The sequence below is a fragment of the Pseudomyrmex gracilis genome, unplaced genomic scaffold, assembly GCF_002006095.1.
Source record: "Pseudomyrmex gracilis isolate BER0280 unplaced genomic scaffold, ASM200609v1 scaffold_116, whole genome shotgun sequence".
Classification (NCBI taxonomy): Eukaryota; Metazoa; Arthropoda; class Insecta; order Hymenoptera; family Formicidae; genus Pseudomyrmex; species Pseudomyrmex gracilis.
Genome location: NW_018020700.1, coordinates 121,060 through 139,822, shown reverse-complemented (window position 1 = coordinate 139,822; position 18,763 = coordinate 121,060). Strand labels below are relative to the sequence as shown.

The 18,763-nt window shown below is 34.3% G+C and overlaps 3 protein-coding genes across 13 annotated transcripts; 2 read left to right on the top strand and 1 right to left on the bottom strand.

The window, feature by feature from the left end:
- Nucleotides 1-17: 17 nt before the first annotated feature.
- On the bottom strand, nt 18-6,689 carry LOC109856378 (phosphorylase b kinase gamma catalytic chain, skeletal muscle/heart isoform). Of its 7 annotated transcripts, none has more exons than XM_020431588.1 (10): nt 6,606-6,689; nt 5,636-5,848; nt 5,063-5,232; nt 4,609-4,893; nt 4,423-4,513; nt 3,992-4,128; nt 3,794-3,891; nt 3,208-3,291; nt 2,444-2,602; nt 18-2,261 (listed from the first exon to the last, which is right to left on the bottom strand). In XM_020431588.1, the coding sequence occupies exons 2-10, from the start codon at nt 5,725-5,727 to the stop codon at nt 2,127-2,129; spliced, it is 1,251 nt and encodes a 416-aa protein (XP_020287177.1). In that variant the 5' UTR covers nt 5,728-5,848; nt 6,606-6,689; the 3' UTR covers nt 18-2,126. The 7 variants fall into 7 exon arrangements, with proteins under 7 accessions (XP_020287177.1, XP_020287175.1, XP_020287176.1 ...); XM_020431586.1 differs by lacking the exon at nt 6,606-6,689 and adding an exon at nt 6,385-6,582 and having other exon boundaries at nt 5,636-6,092; XM_020431587.1 differs by lacking the exon at nt 6,606-6,689 and adding an exon at nt 6,385-6,582 and having other exon boundaries at nt 5,636-5,952.
- An 81-nt stretch (nt 6,690-6,770) lies between these two features.
- Nucleotides 6,771-10,262, top strand: LOC109856379 (gastrula zinc finger protein XlCGF7.1-like). 5 transcript variants are annotated; one of them, XM_020431596.1, is made up of 8 exons: nt 6,771-6,954; nt 7,146-7,225; nt 7,360-7,464; nt 7,561-7,756; nt 7,851-7,990; nt 8,335-8,497; nt 8,956-9,201; nt 9,363-10,262. In XM_020431596.1, the coding sequence occupies exons 3-8, from the start codon at nt 7,394-7,396 to the stop codon at nt 9,498-9,500; spliced, it is 954 nt and encodes a 317-aa protein (XP_020287185.1). In that variant the 5' UTR covers nt 6,771-6,954; nt 7,146-7,225; nt 7,360-7,393; the 3' UTR covers nt 9,501-10,262. The 5 variants fall into 5 exon arrangements, with proteins under 5 accessions (XP_020287185.1, XP_020287184.1, XP_020287186.1 ...); XM_020431595.1 differs by having other exon boundaries at nt 7,146-7,273; XM_020431597.1 differs by having other exon boundaries at nt 7,146-7,464; nt 8,956-9,138.
- A 528-nt stretch (nt 10,263-10,790) lies between these two features.
- On the top strand, nt 10,791-18,145 carry LOC109856377 (BUB3-interacting and GLEBS motif-containing protein ZNF207). Its single transcript, XM_020431584.1, has 6 exons — nt 10,791-10,966; nt 11,520-11,646; nt 11,734-12,134; nt 12,650-13,016; nt 13,098-13,581; nt 17,884-18,145. The coding sequence occupies exons 1-6, from the start codon at nt 10,926-10,928 to the stop codon at nt 17,991-17,993; spliced, it is 1,530 nt and encodes a 509-aa protein (XP_020287173.1). The 5' UTR covers nt 10,791-10,925; the 3' UTR covers nt 17,994-18,145.
- Nucleotides 18,146-18,763: the final 618 nt, after the last annotated feature.

The window sequence follows — 18,763 nt, the reverse complement described above, 5'->3', positions numbered from 1 at the left end:
ATGATTCTGTACAGAAAATTTGTTTCTTTTTTTTTATCTAGTTAAATAAAATATATTCATATTTGTTTTAAAACCAGAGTTTTACTATACTCTTTAATATATGTATATGAATTATTTCTACTTTTATGTAATCAACTATGACTTGTCTTTCAGGAACATTCCTTATTATCTCTTTCTCTTATATTTCTCACAATATAAAATATACATTTTAATATAGATATAGTTATTTATAATTTGCAATCTGTATAGTGATTTCTATACAAAACTTAAACTATAACAAAACTATAGTTATCAATTTGTTTTGTGACATAAGCACACAAACAATGAGAAAAACAACAATAATATATTCCTCTCATATGAACATTATTCAATACAACAAATCATAATTTATACTGTATGTATACATACACACACACACATACACATGTCACATCTCATTTGTGACTCAAAAATCATAAATTTTCAGAAAATAACTTTACAACTTTTGTTCAATAGAAACATATAACATAAAGTGCAATGACAACATAACTGCTCTTCTCTATGATATTTTAAAAACTTATGTTATTCAATACACAAAAAGAAATTTGTATGCGGTATGTATATGTGTATATACATATAACATAAGATTACCTATTGACAAAACTATTCTTTCTTTGGGAACAAATAATACAAATGGTAATTTTATATATGTAGAATGAATTATCTATTATATTACTCTGTAAGCAGAAACATAAATCTCTAATACTTGTGTGTGTATTCACAATAAATAAAGAGATTATTTACCAAATAGTAAGTATATGCATTATTGTGAGTCTCACATCAAAATATAAATTTTTCCTTAAAACTTTTGTATTTTCATGTATATAATATATTAATTCTCTTTATCACATGAGACAATTATATATAAAGTTCATAAAATAGTGTTCGATACTTTTTAGGTCTATTAATATTAGGCAAAACAAAAATAAACTTGTTTAACTAGGGGCTAAAAAAATCATGAATTTTATGAAAGAACAAATTTTTAGCACCATTTTATCATATTATTTCTTTGATAGAAAAAAAAGAAAATAAAAAAACTTGATACAAAAGTTTAGTTAGCAAATAGTTTACACAACCATTGTCACATGTAGCAATGTTGTCAAAGATGGAAAATTACACACTAAAAATTTAGACGAGAAAAGAACTGAACCTTAAGAAGAGTTGATTACATGTGTATATATATACATATATATATACGTGACTGCTGTTACCGACACAAATGACATCAAACATCACACTAGAGAAAGAAGGACAAACGCATGTTAAAAAAATTGTTAATTCCAAACGTTTAAATTTTAAAATTTAAATTTTTTGGTTATTATATCCTACTAAAACGTAGTTCGATGATTTGACTACATTCTTGTTATTTTTTTTCATATACTCTTGAAATAAATTCTCATATATTAACTCTTGAATTTCAAATACAGTGCAATATCACACATTCAAAATAACTGCAAAGAAATTTTCTCAATTTTAATAAAACTTTGAAATAGATTTTTTTTATTTTGGAAAATTACTTGTTCGAGAAGTAAATACGAACATAAATTTAAACTACCAAGTGCTCGTTTGGTCGGTATAGCAGACAGGTCCAGTACTTTCTTAAAATACTTAAAAATATTGTCAGAAAATTATGTCTACATTATTGTAGATATTTAATTCTCTAAGTGATAAGATGTTTGATACGGAAATATGATTGAGACCATGGTAAAATTTATAGTAAAGAATCTGCATGTGTCTCCACACACATATACATATATATATCTTAATTTTAATAATTTGATAATTTTTTTATTCTTTTATCTCGAAAATGTCTAATCAGTAAAGATCACTGTTTTAAACACTTCTATAATTATGCTTTTCTTTGACGTAAAACTTTTATTAGACCATCGAGATTCAAGTATCAAGAAAATTAAGCGGTCATAGTAAAGTTTTATAAAAGTTCATCCTTCAGTTTGCATAAAATTCTGTGAAATTGTTCCAAAGAGCATGTGTGTGTATGTGCTCACAAAATTTCATGAAAACTAAAAGATAAGACGCTTTCGGAAACTACATTCAAATTAACTAAGTGCAATTTAAGAAAACAATAGTTATCTACTTAAATTACTAACATACAGATGTTTTAATTCCGTCTTTGGTGTATTTTCGAATAGTGCTGCACGATTCTGGCCTTCTCCCTTTTTCACCCAATGCCCATAAACTCGAAACGCGCAACCGTCAATCACCTGAAAACAATTGTCAAAAAAAGTGCTTATCAGTTTTAAAAACTGATTTGACGTGATTAAATGTTTTCAAAAGATGTAGATATAATATTTGAATGTAGATATATTATTTGATTTTCTCTCATTTTTCGTTGTAGTACAACTAAGGTTTTTGTTATAAAATTTGCTCGTGTACGAAAATTTACCTTTCGCAAAAGTTTAATCCTATACGGATCGGTACATGCTACTTGTGTTGAAAGCGGTTCAGGTGTGATATGCAACCGTTTAATACGGATAACAGCTCTCACGCAAATGATCGCCAACTGGAATCTCTTTCGTGCGTTAAACGATTTGGCCTTCAACTCCTGCGCAACAAATAAACCACATATTGACACAAACTTATCGCGTACAATTTTTCAGTCACATACTAAAATTATTGATTATTTACACGTTTAGTCAAATACACTTATTAATAAATAAGTATATATAGACAATTAGTACTCATTTTTGTTATACACACATTAAGAAAATATTATTTTTTTAAATATGAAGATTCTCTTTATAAGCCTATCAAAGTTTTCTTTGTAATGTTATGAATTTGGTTTAATAACAGATCAGGTGATGGAAGATCAAACAAAACGAGTGACAATGGCAGACAAACATATATGCGTATGGATGACAAGTTTATTAAAATAAAGTATGAGAAATGAATATAGAATGTGTATGTATATATAACAAAGTGTGTATATATATTAACAATAAGTATTTCTGAGTCAACAACATCTAAAACATCGTGTTTTATATTTATTTCTTTAGAAACGCTCAGGGAGTTGTTTTCACTCTGCACAATCAACTTTGTCATTGCCAATTAATATTTGCTAAAGCAACAAATTGTAAGTGTTAGATAAAAAAAAATTAACGGATAAATTCTTTATATTTTTCAAACAAAATAAATAGAAAAATAATTTACCAAAGCTAACTGAGATATCCTACTCAGACGTCGTGAGTTAGATGACAGAGAACGTTTTAGAGGAGCGATGTCTTGATCCCACAGCTGTAAGTCCAATATATAACTTACACTTTCATAATCAATTTCGTAATCTATATCTTACATATGACAAATCCACTCGTTTCGAAATATCTTATTAATAAAAAGCAAAATGTATATAGAAAAATTAAGAAGAAAATAATTGTGGAGGAGAAAGATAAGAAAAGTACACATACACACACACACACACACACAAATCATTTTAATGTCTTTAATCCTGCATACATAAATCTTATATTTGCATCATTATGTGATAATGAAAAAGTATAAATGGTTTGCATGTGCGTTTTTCTTCAGCCGTGTGCAAGTTGTAAATATTTGAAATACTGAAATGGTTGCAAGCATAATTCGGAACAGAAATACTAAGCAAAAATAAAGAAAGCAAATTATTATTTATATATGTGTGAATTATTTATATATTTTAAGGAGCGTTTTGCATATGAAATTTACTCATCTCTATTAAAAATTAAAAATGAAATGCGTTTGACTTTTATTATAAAATACTTACAACAGTGTGGAAGAATGAATGCTCCAAAGCATCTTTTATAGAAATTCTTTTTTTAGGATCAACAACTAGCAGTTTTCGTATTAAGTCTTTTGGAGCCTCTAAAAAAAAACATACATGTAACTATGTATATTTTTTATAAATTTGTTTTCTAAGTTTATAATTTTTGTTTAAAACAATTACCATGATCGCAATCTTTACCTGTTATGTCAGACCATTCGGGCGATGTAAATGAGTATTTTCCCTCCATTATGTTTCTAAGCATAACCATTTGTTTTCGATGCCAAAATGGAGGACAGCCAACCAATAGAGTAAACATAATCACACCACATGCCCATCTATTACGTCATAAACGAAAAAAAATATACAATAGAATAGTTTTTAAAGTAGTAAATAAAATAAAATAGTAGTAGTATAAGAAAGTTATGTTACAATGATGTTAATATGTGTATATATGTAATTATGTTTACAATATATATCTGCTCAATATATAATACAGGTAAAAACCTTTTAGTTTGTTTGGGAGCTCATTCTAAGTGAAAAATACGAACATAGTGTTTTTACACTCGTTTGGAAATCACTCTGTACATATGATACACATGCATTTCTGCAAAACAATAAAGAAATCTTACATATCCACTTCAAATCCATAACCTTCCGCATTCTCAAACATATTGCACTTTAATACTTCTGGTGCTAAGTAGCCAGGTGTACCACAAAGATCTGTGGACATGTAAGAGATATATAATAATAAAAAAATGTTTATACATCTTAACAGTAGAAACTTTCTTTATAACCAAGAGTAGACTGACACAAACCTTCTAGTTTATCTCCAGGCTTCAATATTCTGGCAAATCCAAAATCTGTTATCTTTACATTCATGTTATCATCCAGCAAAATGTTCTCAGGTTTCAAATCTCTATGCACTATTCCTTGATTGTGCACATGTTGAATTCCTTCAAATACTTGCCTCATAATGTAACGTGTCTTTTTTTCCGAAAGTGTCACAACAGATGTGAGATAATCAAACAGTTCTCCATTTTTGCACAATTCAAAAATTAAAAATATAAATGTACTAGATTCAAAAACATCATGCAACTCAACTGTAAAAAAGAAATAAGAAATAATATATTGTGATTATCTTTATTTTAACATAAAAAAGCATTTTAAGAAAAATAAAGTTACATATTTCAGTCTGTCTCTTTCTCTCTCTCAGTTGACACACTTCTATTTTTAGTAGCTAAAGTAGAAAGGAAAAATGAGAAAACCTACTGATATATGGATGCCCAGCTACTCTACGAAGTATTTGCACCTCTTGCAATGTAGCATCCTTCATAGTATGACCATCATCATGAGTTTCATTGCTGATGTCTATAATTTTGGCTGCATATTCTATACCTGTTTCTTTCTCTATGCATCTTCTCACAGTGGAAGATATCCCTCTGAAATGTACATTCACAAAGAACAATAATTAGATGTCTAATTTCATCAGATACATATGTACAGCTACACTGTAGTGTGGCGATCTGTATAAAAACTAGTGTCAGAATTTTCTTTAATTATATAATGTCAAAGTGAACTTGTTGAAAGAGAATCACGTACAATGTGCGCGCTCATTTATACCTGACCGAATACTGGCGCCACGCAGTGTAACAAAATAAAGAAGCAAATGTTACGATTTCTCAATAGAATCGCATGTGTTAACGATTAATAAGAATAGCAATGAGAGCAGCGTCAGAAATTAACACTAGAAGAACGAGAAAGAGAGACACGAATGAACAAATAATAATAGAGTGCGTACGTACGCATGTATATACGCATATATGTATGCGTATGTATATGTACCTTCCCAAAATCTCCTTAGGCTCATACTTGGCGTAAAATCCCTTCGCCGCGTCCTTGTCCGGCAGCACGTCGTCCCCTTCGTCTTTCGCCATGACTCGGATCGTCCGATATGTTGCTCATAAGAAACGTACGGATCCTCGAGAACGCGTTCGCTTCCGAGAGGAACGACGTATCCTCGAAGAAATCAATCACGGATCGAGCGATCGGGACGTACTAGTGGAACAAGCGAAACCCCTGTCACTCAATAGCACCGTCATATTCGCGCACTCTTCACCAAGAGATCACCGCTCCCGCACGATCGCTCGCATGACTATCGACTATCAATAGATACCTCGTGCGGTTTGGTAGCAATAAACAAATGTTTACGTATCGCTCGATCACGGCGATATCACAGAGGGAAAAAGCACACGACGAATGCAGGACCGAGTACTCGGGAGTAATGGCGGTCGGCTGCCAGCTGAGAAGTGATCGAATTGAACGAAAACAAGAAATATCAATCGATCTACGGATCAAAGAGTAGTCGCAGAATGGATTCTGCGTAGTTCCGAGCAAATTCGACATATATGTATTAGTTGGCGTTGAAAGAGGAGGTTCAAAGCTGCATGTTATACAAGCGCGCGTGTTATGTTATACAAGCTTAATGAACAATCATGATTTTTGCCAGGGATTGTACACAAAATAAAAGCTTTTTATGCTAGATCACGCATGCGAACATCGCGACGATTCGACGATTTTTTCACAATATTTACAGTTCGATCAAGACCGTTCAAAACCGTTTTAAGTTCATCTTAAGATCCTGTACGAATCATTTTCACAGTATACACAACTCTTCTGATTTTTGCGTGCCGTAAATATGCGCATGTGTCCGTGATACCTAACCAATAGCGTTAGACAGACATTTTCTGTCTCGTTTTCTCTTATTAGTTTTGCGCTCTCTCAGTATCGTTTAAATGTCTTATATGACATTTACCTGTAGAAAGTGACGAAAAATAAGATCTTACGTTGTGAAGAAGAAGTGCGACTTGAGCACAATTAATAAAATATTAACAGCGAAATAATAAAGTAACAGTGTTCAATATGAACATCTTTGACATAAGGCCCATATTTCATGAATCCGCGACCGTCCGATTGTCGAACAAGGATTGGCCACTTACACGCTTATTGACAGCCAATCCGAGGTAAAGATCCGTGAAATATAGGTCTAAGATTTGACATCCGACAACGCGCATATACACATATGTCTCATGTACGATCTGTTGTAGTGGAACAGACCCAAAAGGGTACCCAAGAAGCATTTACGCAATAACTTCCATATTCCTGTATGCTCTTATATATACAATCCGACAGTGACACTATTCCAATCTATATTGTTTTAGGCCCGAATTCACAGTCGTCTCTCAGATCTCAGATCTCATCTCATCTCTTTCCCTCTCTTTTTCTCTCTCTCTTTCTCTCTCTCTTGAGATCTGAGATCTGAGATCTGAGAGACGACTATGAATTCGGGCCTTAGACTCCTGTGACCTCTTATCAACAATAGTTAGGGTCATGGATCTCTTCATCATGAGAAGTTTATCAGTTAAGTTTTTACAAGTGAGCAAAGTTATAATATCATTGTAACAATAGTTGAGACAAACAACAGTGAGTTTAGCAGATTCTTTGAAAAATCAACGTTTCGCGCGCGATCCGATATTTTCTCCTGATTGTTTTCCCATTGTATTTCAAAGCTGATGTGAATTTTAACACGTGAATAAAAGTGCCATGAGCGAACACAAATGTGTGCTGTGTGAGACGGAGTTGGAATCTAAAGAGGCACTTCAGGAGCACTTTAGGTATAATTGTCAACACTGCAAAATTGATTAATCAACTCAACCAATTGTAACTTCGCAATTGTTATAAGTAAGAAAAGTAACATTGTCATCTTACAGAAAACATGCAAATAAAGAAATAGATGCTAGAGGAAAGACAGTAAAAAACAAGACTAAACCTATTGATACTCAATGCGATATTTGCCATCAAACATTTCCTTCAATGACTGCAACAATAAGACATAGATTTAAAAAGCATCCCAATTTACAGGCCAAATTTTATTGTTCCTATTGTGGAAAACGGTTTCCTTTAAAGGTAAGTAAATCAATATATGTTTTTGTTCTTTTTATTGTGTATATATTTACAATAATATGTATATGTGCATATATTTTACAAAAATTTGTTTTAGACTCATCGGGATAATCATATAACTTCGCATGATGCATCTGAAAGTGAAAAAACAGAGCAACACAAAAAATGTGAAGAATGCAATGTAACATTTTACAATGAAAAGGCTCTAAATTATCATTATCGTTCTATTCACAAAAGGTGACTTTCTACAACTAATTAATCTCTTTGGTATAACACTTGTCTGCTGTGTAGTACCACTTGACAGCTGCAAGCAAGTGTAGTACGATATTTATTTAAACTGAGTGAAATAATTGTTTAAACTGAGAAATTGAACAAAAATTGAATAAAAACTTTTTATAATGAAATGCCCAGAACGACTAAAGATAACACTATGCTGTATGTATGCTCTTGGCAAATGTTAAGCGACTTTAATCGATGCTCAGCCATAGAATGCATTTGCCGACTGCATAGTCGATACTCGTACTAAACAAGTTAATATGTATCTGCACAATATTTGTTTGATTGCTTAGTTTGCTTTTCAGAATGGTATACTTGTTCCATCCAATGGCCACTCCTCCACCTAGCAACAAAATCAGATTGAACTCAATGAATGATGTACTAAGTGTCTATTATTGCCATTTGTGCGGTGTTGAATATGTAGTAAAGTTTAATTTGCAACAGCATTTGGAGAAATCACACACAAAAGTAAGAAAAAAAATCATTTATAACAATTATAAATATTTCAAACTTTAAAAATAATACTCAAATGTGAAATACATACAATGATTAAAATAATTACAAAGCTGTTTGTGTCTTTCAAACATACACTCATCAATTTAAAACAATAAAATTTCAATCCTACAACAATATACAAAGCTATGAAAGATTTGCATTTCAGCAAACATTTGTGACTGAAGAGAACTAAGTAAAGTCGAAAAAACTGTTATATTAAATTATTATTTTATTTTATATATTATTTGAGGAATATTTAATTGTATAAATAAATAAATCAATACAATTCTAATGGAAAAATATTCATTTTCAAAGCTTTTATAATCTATAATAAATTTATATATACAAATAAAAATAAACAATATAATTAAAAAACTATGTAAGCAAATCTTTCATTCTATGTATAGACGATAATTTCTGTCACTTTGTAGGAGCAAAGAGAAGCCCTACCTAAAGACTTGATCAAGTGCACAATGTGTTCGGCATTATTCTGCAATAAAAAAGCCTATGATGTTCATAATGGTTATCATCAACCAAACGATTTGTACGTAACTTCTGAGCAGCAGAGAATGCGAGCGATCACGAGAATCGACCAGGACTTCGACATCAGAAGAGTTGAGCCTATTATTGATAGATATGTACCACGACTTAATGCGTCTACTAAGCAGTGGACAAGAGTAAATTTTATTCTTATTTTTTTGCAAATACAGCAAATTTCGTTTTATAATTTTAAAATATACTTTTTTAATTTTCTCTCACAAGTGATGGTATATTATTAAATTTGAAGCAATTTAGAACGTATGTGATGCTAATAAAACACTGTTCAATATAAATCTAGCCAAGCAAAAGACAGAGAAAAGGAACAGAGATGGAAAAAGACAAGAGTTCGGAGTTCTCGGACGATCAATTAGCGGAAACTAACGAATCCAGCGATCCCGAAAGTGATATTCCGCTGAAGCAAAGACTCATCAGTTAATGGAGGTTTTTCTCTAATTCGCAAAAAGTGCTTTATTTTACGGCAAAGGAACTTTTGTTGTGTATGTATAAAAGATATATAAAAAGTGCAATCACATGTAATATACAAAAAAGAACTGAAGTCTCGATTCGACATTTCTTCGATTGTGATCTTCAATATACAAATTTACGTTTTTTTATATAAATGCGATTTACAAGCATGACCAGAATGTTCACAATGCTGTGCAATTCTTTGATGATAAGATCAATTATGTGAAATCGATTGTCTGCCTGTATACGTTTTTTAATTATTGAAACAAATCGTACTTTATCACATAGAGCGAAATTATCGACTGCAAATTATTTCTGTCTTTAGATATAGTTTGGTGCCTGAGACATGTTGTATCTTTTAATTCTACTATCATGGCCCTCAAGTCTACACTCGTTTCCTCTTTTGCCAAATTTTTGCGGTTTGATGAACTTGTTCTGTTAACGGCCGATTTCTTCATACCTCTCGATAGCTATCCTCTGGATAAATTCATCTGAGAACCAATAAGGAGAGCCAATTTTGGGAGATATCTTCTAGATAAAGTTATCGAAAACTTATCTAGAAGTGAAAAAATTAGCTGTAAGACAAGTTCATCTCTCCATTTCATTTTCTAAAGCAAACAATTTTACACTTCCATCTTCATTGCTTCCATTGTTTCGTCGAATTCTTTTTCTCTTTCACAGATCTTTGAAGAGCCGAATAAATAAATCAAAAAATTATAATCGTGATATAAATAGATATATAATTTATACTTTCTACAATTAATTACGAATTATATACATTTTATTTATTCTTGTACATCATAGTGTAATGCGTACTAATTTTTACAAAGCAATTTATTATACACACGTTTTATTATATTGTCTGATACTGTATTTTTGACACGGCGCTGGCATGTACAATATGTGTATTATAATTTGTATATGTTGTGATATTATTGTATTATTATATGTATTTTGGATATGTTTCGTGTAAAATTTACAGCGTAAATTAAAATCATGTTACGCTCTTAAAAATCTTTTTTTACGCGAGAAAGCCTTTGTTGTACATACACATTTCTCGGACACTCAAAAGTTGCGCTGTCTTTCAGGCTCGTTCCAAAATCCTACTTTACTTGACGATTAGTGTTTTGGGACGCAGCTCTTGAAGTGAACCGCCGGAAGACATTCTGGAGATTTCCTAGGAATTTTGAGGCACGCTACGTTGGTGACTTCCGGTGACTGGTGAGGTTTCCGAGCTGCGAAGAAGATGCGGCGGCCATTTTGCAGTATTGTGTGTGTGCGTGTGTACAATCGTGCAGTCACAATCGGAGTATATTCGTTTTTCTGAAGACGTTATAGAGAATTGATCAGTGGCCGCGGCGATTGTGACAAGTTGCTCGATTAATACGGCAAAAGGATGGGCCGCAAGAAGAAGAAGCAATCCAGACCCTGGTGCTGGTATCCTTTTTGTATAATCTACAAACGCGACAACGACGACGGTGACGACAGTGGTCGCCTTTACGTAATCGTATTTTTAGATCGTAACGTTACCTGAGCAATTTGCGTGTGTAAGAAAAGTCAATGTCAACAGTGATTTGGACGCATAAAAGTAACGGTAATGTACTGTCTGGAAAAATTTGAAGAATAACGGAATGTTCGCGCAGAGAGATCGATACGCGATTTCCTTGCGCATCTCTGTGTGTATGTGTGCGTGAGAGAGCGCAGCTGTTTCATCATCGGATTGTGTTGTATGTGTGTGTTGTACTTGATGAACTTACGATGATGTAATAAAAACTACAATGCTGGCGAGGGGTTTCCTCGCGTAGCGATAAATTAAGGATTAATTTGGACTTTGTTCTACAAAATTTATGAGTAATCTTTAAATTTTGTGCTCCATATTTGAACTTCTTCCATAACTGCCAAAAAAGAAAGTAAAAAGTTTTAAGCAGTTCAATAATTAAATCAATTTTTCCTATAAATTTCCTTAAAATGGAACTCAATTTTTCAAAAGGTATTGTAATAGAGAATTTGAAGATGAGAAGATTCTCATCCAACATCAGAAAGCTAAGCATTTCAAATGTCATATCTGTCACAAGAAGTTGTATACCGGTCCAGGACTTAGTATACACTGTATGCAGGTAAATATGTAAAATATATATATTGTTTTATTTATATAACTACTTGTTACGTTTCAAGATTTAATATTTAAATTTCTACTTTTTTAGGTACACAAAGAAGCAATAGATAAAGTACCGAATTCTTTACCAAATAGAAGTAATATTGAAATAGAGATTTATGGAATGGAAGGCATACCACCAAATGATGCAAAAGAACATGAAAGACAACGAAATGGTGGCAGACCGGGTTCACCGTCATCTGGAGAAGATGAACCTGTTCCAAAAAAAGCAAAACCCGAAGGTTTGCTTGGTTCTGCACCAGGAGCAATGTCTGGTATACCGCCATTGCCAGGTATGCCACCACAGCCTGGTATGCCACCATTGTCAGGTATGCCACCGCAGCCTGGTATGCCACCATTGCCAGGTATGCCTCCACATCATGGTATACCCCCTGGTATGCATCCCATGATGTCAATGGGCCACGTGGGTCCTCCCTTCATGGGACCAGGGTAAGTATTTTTTTGTTGAAACTTTAAGATTATTGTTATTTCATTATCTATAACAATTTTTTTGTTTTTGTTTTTTAAATTGCATTAGTGGTATATATTAAAAAAAATATATAAATAATATATATAAGTGATACATATTTAAGTACATATATTGTAATATATATATATTTAAAATATATAAATATATTAAAATCAATTTTAGCAATGTAATTTACACAAATACTGTATGTTATTTTAAATATTTACACACAGTTTAATAATTAAGAACTATCAACACATGTTTCTCTCTCTCTCTCTCTCTCTCTCTCTCTCTCTCTCTCTCTCTCTCTCTCTCTCTCTNCTCTCTCTCTCTCTCTCTCTCTCTCTCTCTCTCTCTCTCTCTCTCTCTTTCTCTTTCTCTTTCTCTTTCTCTCTTTCTCTCTCTCTCTCTTTCCTTCCTTCCCCCCATACATATACACAAAAACACACACCATATACATGAAATTTCTTTTCACATAGCTCGTTGTTTTTGTTAGCATGATGCCTGGCATGTCTGGTATGCCTTCCGGGATGCAGCCACCTGTTTCGGGCGCGTCAATTCCACCTTCACGTCCACTATTTCCGAGCGCTGCGGTCGTATCGACGGCAACAGTATCGACAGCGGCGTCGGTTAGCGGATCGGCCCCTCTGGGTACAGACTTCAAACCGATCACATCCATTGCCAGCGGCGGTTCCATAGGCCCAGTAAAGCCGACATTCCCCGCTTACAGCGGCGCCGCAGAACTTGCTGGCGCTACTACAGCTGGTAATAGTATTACCAACAGCAGCGATCAGAAAGTAAATCTTATCGCGACTACAGGAGCTGCTAGTAAAATCATACATCCGCCGGAAGATCTCAGTTTAGTAAGTGTCCAACTTTGTTTTTCTTATTCTTTGTAATTATCGCTTCCAAGATGGATTACAAATAAAGAATTTGTCTCGCAGGAAGAAATTAGAGCAAGATTGCCCAAGTATCAGCGTCGGCAAACCGATGAATCTGGAAGGCCGACGCAATCTGAAGCAGCAGCGGCGGCAGTCGCGGCAAACCAACAGCAGCAAGCCGCCGCGTTGCATCAAGCGGCGGCAGCGGCAGCGGCGCAGCAGCAACAGGCGGTGCAGCAACAGCAGGCGCAGCAACAGCAACAAGCGCAGCAGCAGCAAGCAGCTGCGAATGTGGCGGCGGCTGCGTTTCAAGCGGACCAGCAGCAACGGCAGCAACAGGCAGCGGCGTTAAACGCATTACAACAACAGCAGCAAAGATTTCAACGGCCGCCGCAGGCGGTCATGGTGCCGGCCTCGGCGGCGGCGATGCCGGTCAGTTCGGTGGCATTGATGGCGCCTCTGATGCGACCCACCATGACCCTAGCTGCGCCTGCTCTCATTCATGGAGGTAACATGATGCGACCGCCCCCCATGGGCCTGCCACCAGGTAAGTGTCCGCGGATTTGAGAAAAAAAAAAGAAATAACACGTGAAAAGAAAACTACCCACCTCCTCGTATTCGAACAGAGTCGCCCCTGTTGTCTTTTTATGCCCTCCCTGTTGAAATTTCAAAATTTCCTTTTTAGTATTTTCTGTCGATTTTCTTTTCCAATTGCTCACCCCCGCCCTTCTCATCTCCGATCGTAAAGAACAGTAAACGCTGATCAATGCACGAGGATAACTTGATAATGTTGTTTTTTCTTTTTTTGTAAAGTTTAAATAAACTAAATATTTTTACGTGGTTTTTCTTGATTCGACTCCAGGAATGTCATCTCGATATTTCATATTGTAATAAAATCAATTCGTTATGTGTTTACTGAAGAGATAGCATTTTCAATGGAGCTTTTATTTTTGAAGCAACAATTTAAACTCAAGTTCCTAGTCAAAAAAAATTGTCAAAATTTGAAAATGTCTAATACCATATAATAATATTATATCCTTGTGCTATGTCTTTGTGTATACGACCCTTGTCTATCACATCCTACCCAGTTTTACTCAGTCGATGGCCGGAAAAAAGATCTTTCCGTTTACGTGAAAGAGCAAAAGAAAATCCCGGATGCTATTCAAGTTTATAATTTAATATTTGGTTCGATTCAGCTTCATGTTGCACTGCAATTTGCGCCGCTTACTCACGACAATGATCATTTCTGTTATTTGAATGAGATAAATTTGCGCGAAAAAGACAGCGAGAACGATGAGACGGAACATGAACGAGAAACAGACCGAGAACGGACACATTTTGATGGGAAGGGATCAGAAATAAAATTGCACTATGTGTACTACTGACTTAAAGACGGCAAAAAAGTGAGAAAAAAAAAGAGAGGCGGAACAAATGTCGTGATTGTTGAGAATAGAACTGTATATGCTCAAGATTTTTCGACCGAATGATTACGCCACAGAATCTCGACGACCCAGCGAGTCTTGTAGTCCTTGTGCGTTTATACGTTTTAACGGTGCGTTTGCAGGGCGCCCGGTCACTCCTCGATGAGTGTCGAACGAACCCAGTCTGGTTACTAAAACCGTGTTTTACAATACAAGCGCTACAAGGTTGGTCCTTAGCAATTAGCATGCGGTGACATGGCCTATATCTATATACATATGTATATCTATATATCTTGTTATTATTATTATTATTATTCTTATATTGTTGATTAATCTTGTCATCGTTATCATTAATACACATACATATTACATGTATATATGCGTATATACGTGGAATATATGTGCAGTAGATCGCGCAAATTATACGGTAGAGTGAATTCATAAAAGGACTGTCCCGAATGACTTTCGCGATGCTGCTGCGTGTATATTTCTGCGTAATTCGCAATAATGTCACTGGACAGGTGGGTCGAGCGGCCAACGACACGTTCCTTATTTCCATCTCACGTTTAATGTCTTTAATCAATTTTTTGTCCTACTTTGTCTAAATGAAAAAAATACTCCAATACCGAGGAAACAACAGTTGCACCAGTGAATGACATCAGAGTGATAACAAATAAATTGTTTTAATTAATCTAATATTCTATATTATCTCTCACACATTTTATTATCAAAAAAGTAAAGCTAACATAATCGTAAAAATATCGTAAATCGTAAATTATCAAGTTTTACTAATCGATATTATATTACAATGTTTTTTTGTTATTGATAATTACTTAGTCGAGGTAATTAAGTGTCTTTTTTTTCATTTAATATACTTTTTTAATTTTATATATGAATTATATCCACCGCAATATTTTTCATAACCGATCGTTCATTGATGCACTTACGTTTCCAAATTACTTCCCAATCTATTCCCATTTTTCGAGTTTTTTACAATTTTACGCACATTTATTTCACTATCCCCATTTAGTACAGTTCATGATGCATTTTATTGAAAAAAAAAAAAAAGAGGGAGAGAGAGAAACCTCCGGCCGCTCGGCCGTTACATTATTTTTACATCATGTATGATTTTTCTTTGTTTCCTTTCTGTTTCCTTCTCAGCTTTTTTATTCACACTCTCTCGATTTTTAACCATCTTATTCTTCTTATGACTCACTTATGCCATTATTTATCTCGCCAGCAGCCGTGTTACCATCCTGTCTCTTCAGTATTACTTATATTATTATATAGCTTGGAATCCTGGTGTTGTGATACAGTAGTGGAGAAACTGCTTCTTTGGGCACGGTACTGACAGTCGTTCGAAGTTGTCATTCCAAAAAGAAAAAAAAAACAAAAAGAAACAAATTACAACTGTAATTATTTTCTCGCTGTCCCTTCCTTCTTTACATTTCATGATTATCCTCAATCTACTGATTAACAGTTGCCAACTTTAAATTTTGACAACAATGTCATGGATCTAATGAATTGTTTTCTTTTTTTGTCTAGAGATTATTTAATTAATTAGAAAGAGTAAAGTGCATTTTTTTACAAATTTATCAAAGAAAAAACTGAAATTTGTTTACAAAACTTATAAATTACTCGTCTCAGATCTGATATATATTAGTCGAAAAAATAAAATAATAAATAAAAAGTCTCTTGTAAAGAAGGAAGGGATCAAATTGTGTTTTCACCGTGCTCGCCGGTGCATTTTGTTTAATTTTATTTTACTTTTTTTCATGAGAAGTAAGAAATTAGCAACGAGAACGAACGTAATGTATCTCCCTCACACCATAGCCTAGCTTTTGTGTTACACTATGAAAAATTTTAGATAATTTTGAGCCGAGCCAACAGTAAGTAAACGACTTCACGTTACCTAAATATAATTTAATTGCGCTCAATTTAGGGTCCGCTCGATATAACACGATTTTTCATCGAATTTTTGAATACATTACACATGAAAAAGTAAGAAAAGATATCACTTCTCGAGTAACTTAATATTTTAATGGTAAATTGTGTCGATATTTATTACGTCTCTCGAAACTTTTAAAAAAGTCTTAAACAGTTTTACATTGCTTTTGATTGTTGTTATTAAAATACTAAATATTTTCGTCACAAAGCAACATGTGTGTTTGGAGCGACATCTCAGAAGTTTGACTGACAGCTGATCCGCCGGCTTCCACAATGAGTATTCAAATTGTAATATCGAATCAATTGCGTGTCCCCAAGCGAGACTCGTTCTTTGTATGGTGTGAGGTTTTTTGTGTGTATCACTTTCATGTTAATTTTGTTTGTGACTTGTATTGCGTATGCGGCGCACTGCATGCTAAGCTGAGTTCTTCGTATACATATATATATATATATATTTATATATATATATATACCTATATCTCGTATACATATATCTAGTTTGGCGATTCGCATTAATCAGAGGTTGCTAGGTAGTACGTAGTACGTGGAGTGCCGAGGATAAGTCGGTAACCGGATGCGTGCGTGACGTAGTCGTGTAGAATACTTGAGAAGAAAATTGTCTAGTTGCAAGTGCACCTTCGCTTGGAGGTCAAATGCAAAATTTGTTTTTTTTTCAAGTAACAACGTTAATCACAGCAATTATAAATAAGTCTTTCGACAACCAAGTGCACTTCGAGTAATTAAAGAATTTTTAATCAATTGATATCTCGCGACCTTGTTCCGATATAAACTTTTGATGCAGCACAGTCGATCAGTTGTCAGCCATCTTTGTCTTCAGCGAAACATAAGCTTGAATCAGCGTATTTTATCTGAATTCATCATATTGGTTTAACAGTTACATTAACTAACAGTTTACAAGTTAAGTTTAGAATATTAAAAAATTTACATTTGTGGTTAAAATATAAATAGAATTTTTTTATAGTAATAAAAAAAGTGAGTATTTGGAGTAAGTTTCTCTTAATTTAATAGTTTTTAGTATTTTTTAAATTACTTATTTTTTAAACCGTGGCAGAAGGATTCTATACGACTTATCTTGCGCTGAAGAATTTGCTGTCCTCCAAAAACAAACATTATAATATATAATTACATCACATTACAATATAGAATAGTAAAAGAGGGACAAAAAAAATTGTTAAAATATTAAAATATCTCGAAATAGTGGGACCCGTAAATATTGTGTAACGTGAACAGTGCGACGTAAGTATATTTATTTTCAGGAACATGGTTCCTGTTGAGAGAAAGAGAGTGAAAGAGAAAGAAAGAGTGAGAGAAATTATATTATCGCGACATATTGAAAGATTGTAATGAGCAGCAGCACATGCCTGCCGCATGTGGACGACGTTTCATTTTTTTTTTTTTTTTATTCCCGCCGCAAAATTCGGTCGTGAATCGAACTAATCTGATGCTGCGTTGCTTTACAGGCATGTTAGGAGCGGCGATAGCACCTGGAGCCGCGATGCATCCTTTTGCCACCGCTCCGATGGCTTTTCCAGGGCCCATGCTAGCGCCGATGATGCCGCGCTTCAGATGATCACCCCCCATGGACGGGCCCAATCCCCCGCCGATGCATTTCGTGCTATGGGCCCGCCCCTAACTCTCGCTGGGGTCCGGACCTGATCGAGGAAGAGATAAACACAAATTAACAAAGGAAGAAAGCGAGAGAGAGAGAGAGAGAGAGAGAGAGAAAAAGAGCGAAAGAAAGAAAGAGAGAGAGAGAGAGAGAGAGAGAGAGAGAAAGAGAGAAAGAGAAGAGAGAGAAAAAGAAAACGAGATATAATTCTTCTTTTTTTTTTGTTTTTTTGTTTTTTTAAATCATGTTGAGAGAGACAAAAAAGTACGCATGGAGAGAAAAAGAGAGAAGAGAGAGAGAGAGAGGGAGAGAGGGAGAGAGGGAGAGAGGGAGAGAAAGGGAGAGAGAGAAAGAAAGAGCGCAAGAGAGAATGAGAGAGAAAATGAAAGAAACAGACAAGCACACACGTATGCCACATCATCGATGCCTGAGAGGATTCTTTTGAAGAAACCGGGTGCGCGCTGGAAACGGTCGACTTCTTGCCTTCTTCTTTCATGCTGCTATAGAAAAAAACATAAAAAATACAGACACATGAAACGCTAATTGTTCTCGCGTCGACTACAAGTGTATGTGCGCCAGGCTGCGTTGGTTGTATACCAGGTGAGCCAACAATGAGTAAATTTCGTCGTGTTTTTTATAGGAGAAAGTTAAAAAAAAAAAAAAACAAATAATGTTCGTCGCTCTTATAATGATACTGCCATTCTCCACGGTAAATGCAGTATAAACTAAAC

Bases quoted from the DNA above. Each gene is read 5' to 3' on its own strand.
- LOC109856378 (XM_020431588.1), bottom strand. From the start codon at position 5,727: ATGGCGAAAGACGAAGGGGACGACGTGCTGCCGGACAAGGACGCGGCG. The intron at 4,514-4,608 runs GTTTGTGTCAGT...ACATGTCCACAG, and splicing joins GCCTGGAGATAAACTAGAAG to ATCTTTGTGGTACACCTGGC. The intron at 2,603-3,207 runs GTAAATTATTTT...TTTGTTGCGCAG, and splicing joins GGATATCTCAGTTAGCTTTG to GAGTTGAAGGCCAAATCGTT.
- LOC109856379 (XM_020431596.1), top strand. From the start codon at position 7,394: ATGAGCGAACACAAATGTGTGCTGTGTGAGACGGAGTTGGAATCTAAA. The intron at 7,991-8,334 runs GTGACTTTCTAC...TTTGCTTTTCAG, and splicing joins TATCGTTCTATTCACAAAAG to AATGGTATACTTGTTCCATC. The intron at 8,498-8,955 runs GTAAGAAAAAAA...GTCACTTTGTAG, and splicing joins TGGAGAAATCACACACAAAA to GAGCAAAGAGAAGCCCTACC.
- LOC109856377 (XM_020431584.1), top strand. From the start codon at position 10,926: ATGGGCCGCAAGAAGAAGAAGCAATCCAGACCCTGGTGCTG. The intron at 11,647-11,733 runs GTAAATATGTAA...CTACTTTTTTAG, and splicing joins TTAGTATACACTGTATGCAG to GTACACAAAGAAGCAATAGA. The intron at 13,017-13,097 runs GTAAGTGTCCAA...TTTGTCTCGCAG, and splicing joins CGCCGGAAGATCTCAGTTTA to GAAGAAATTAGAGCAAGATT.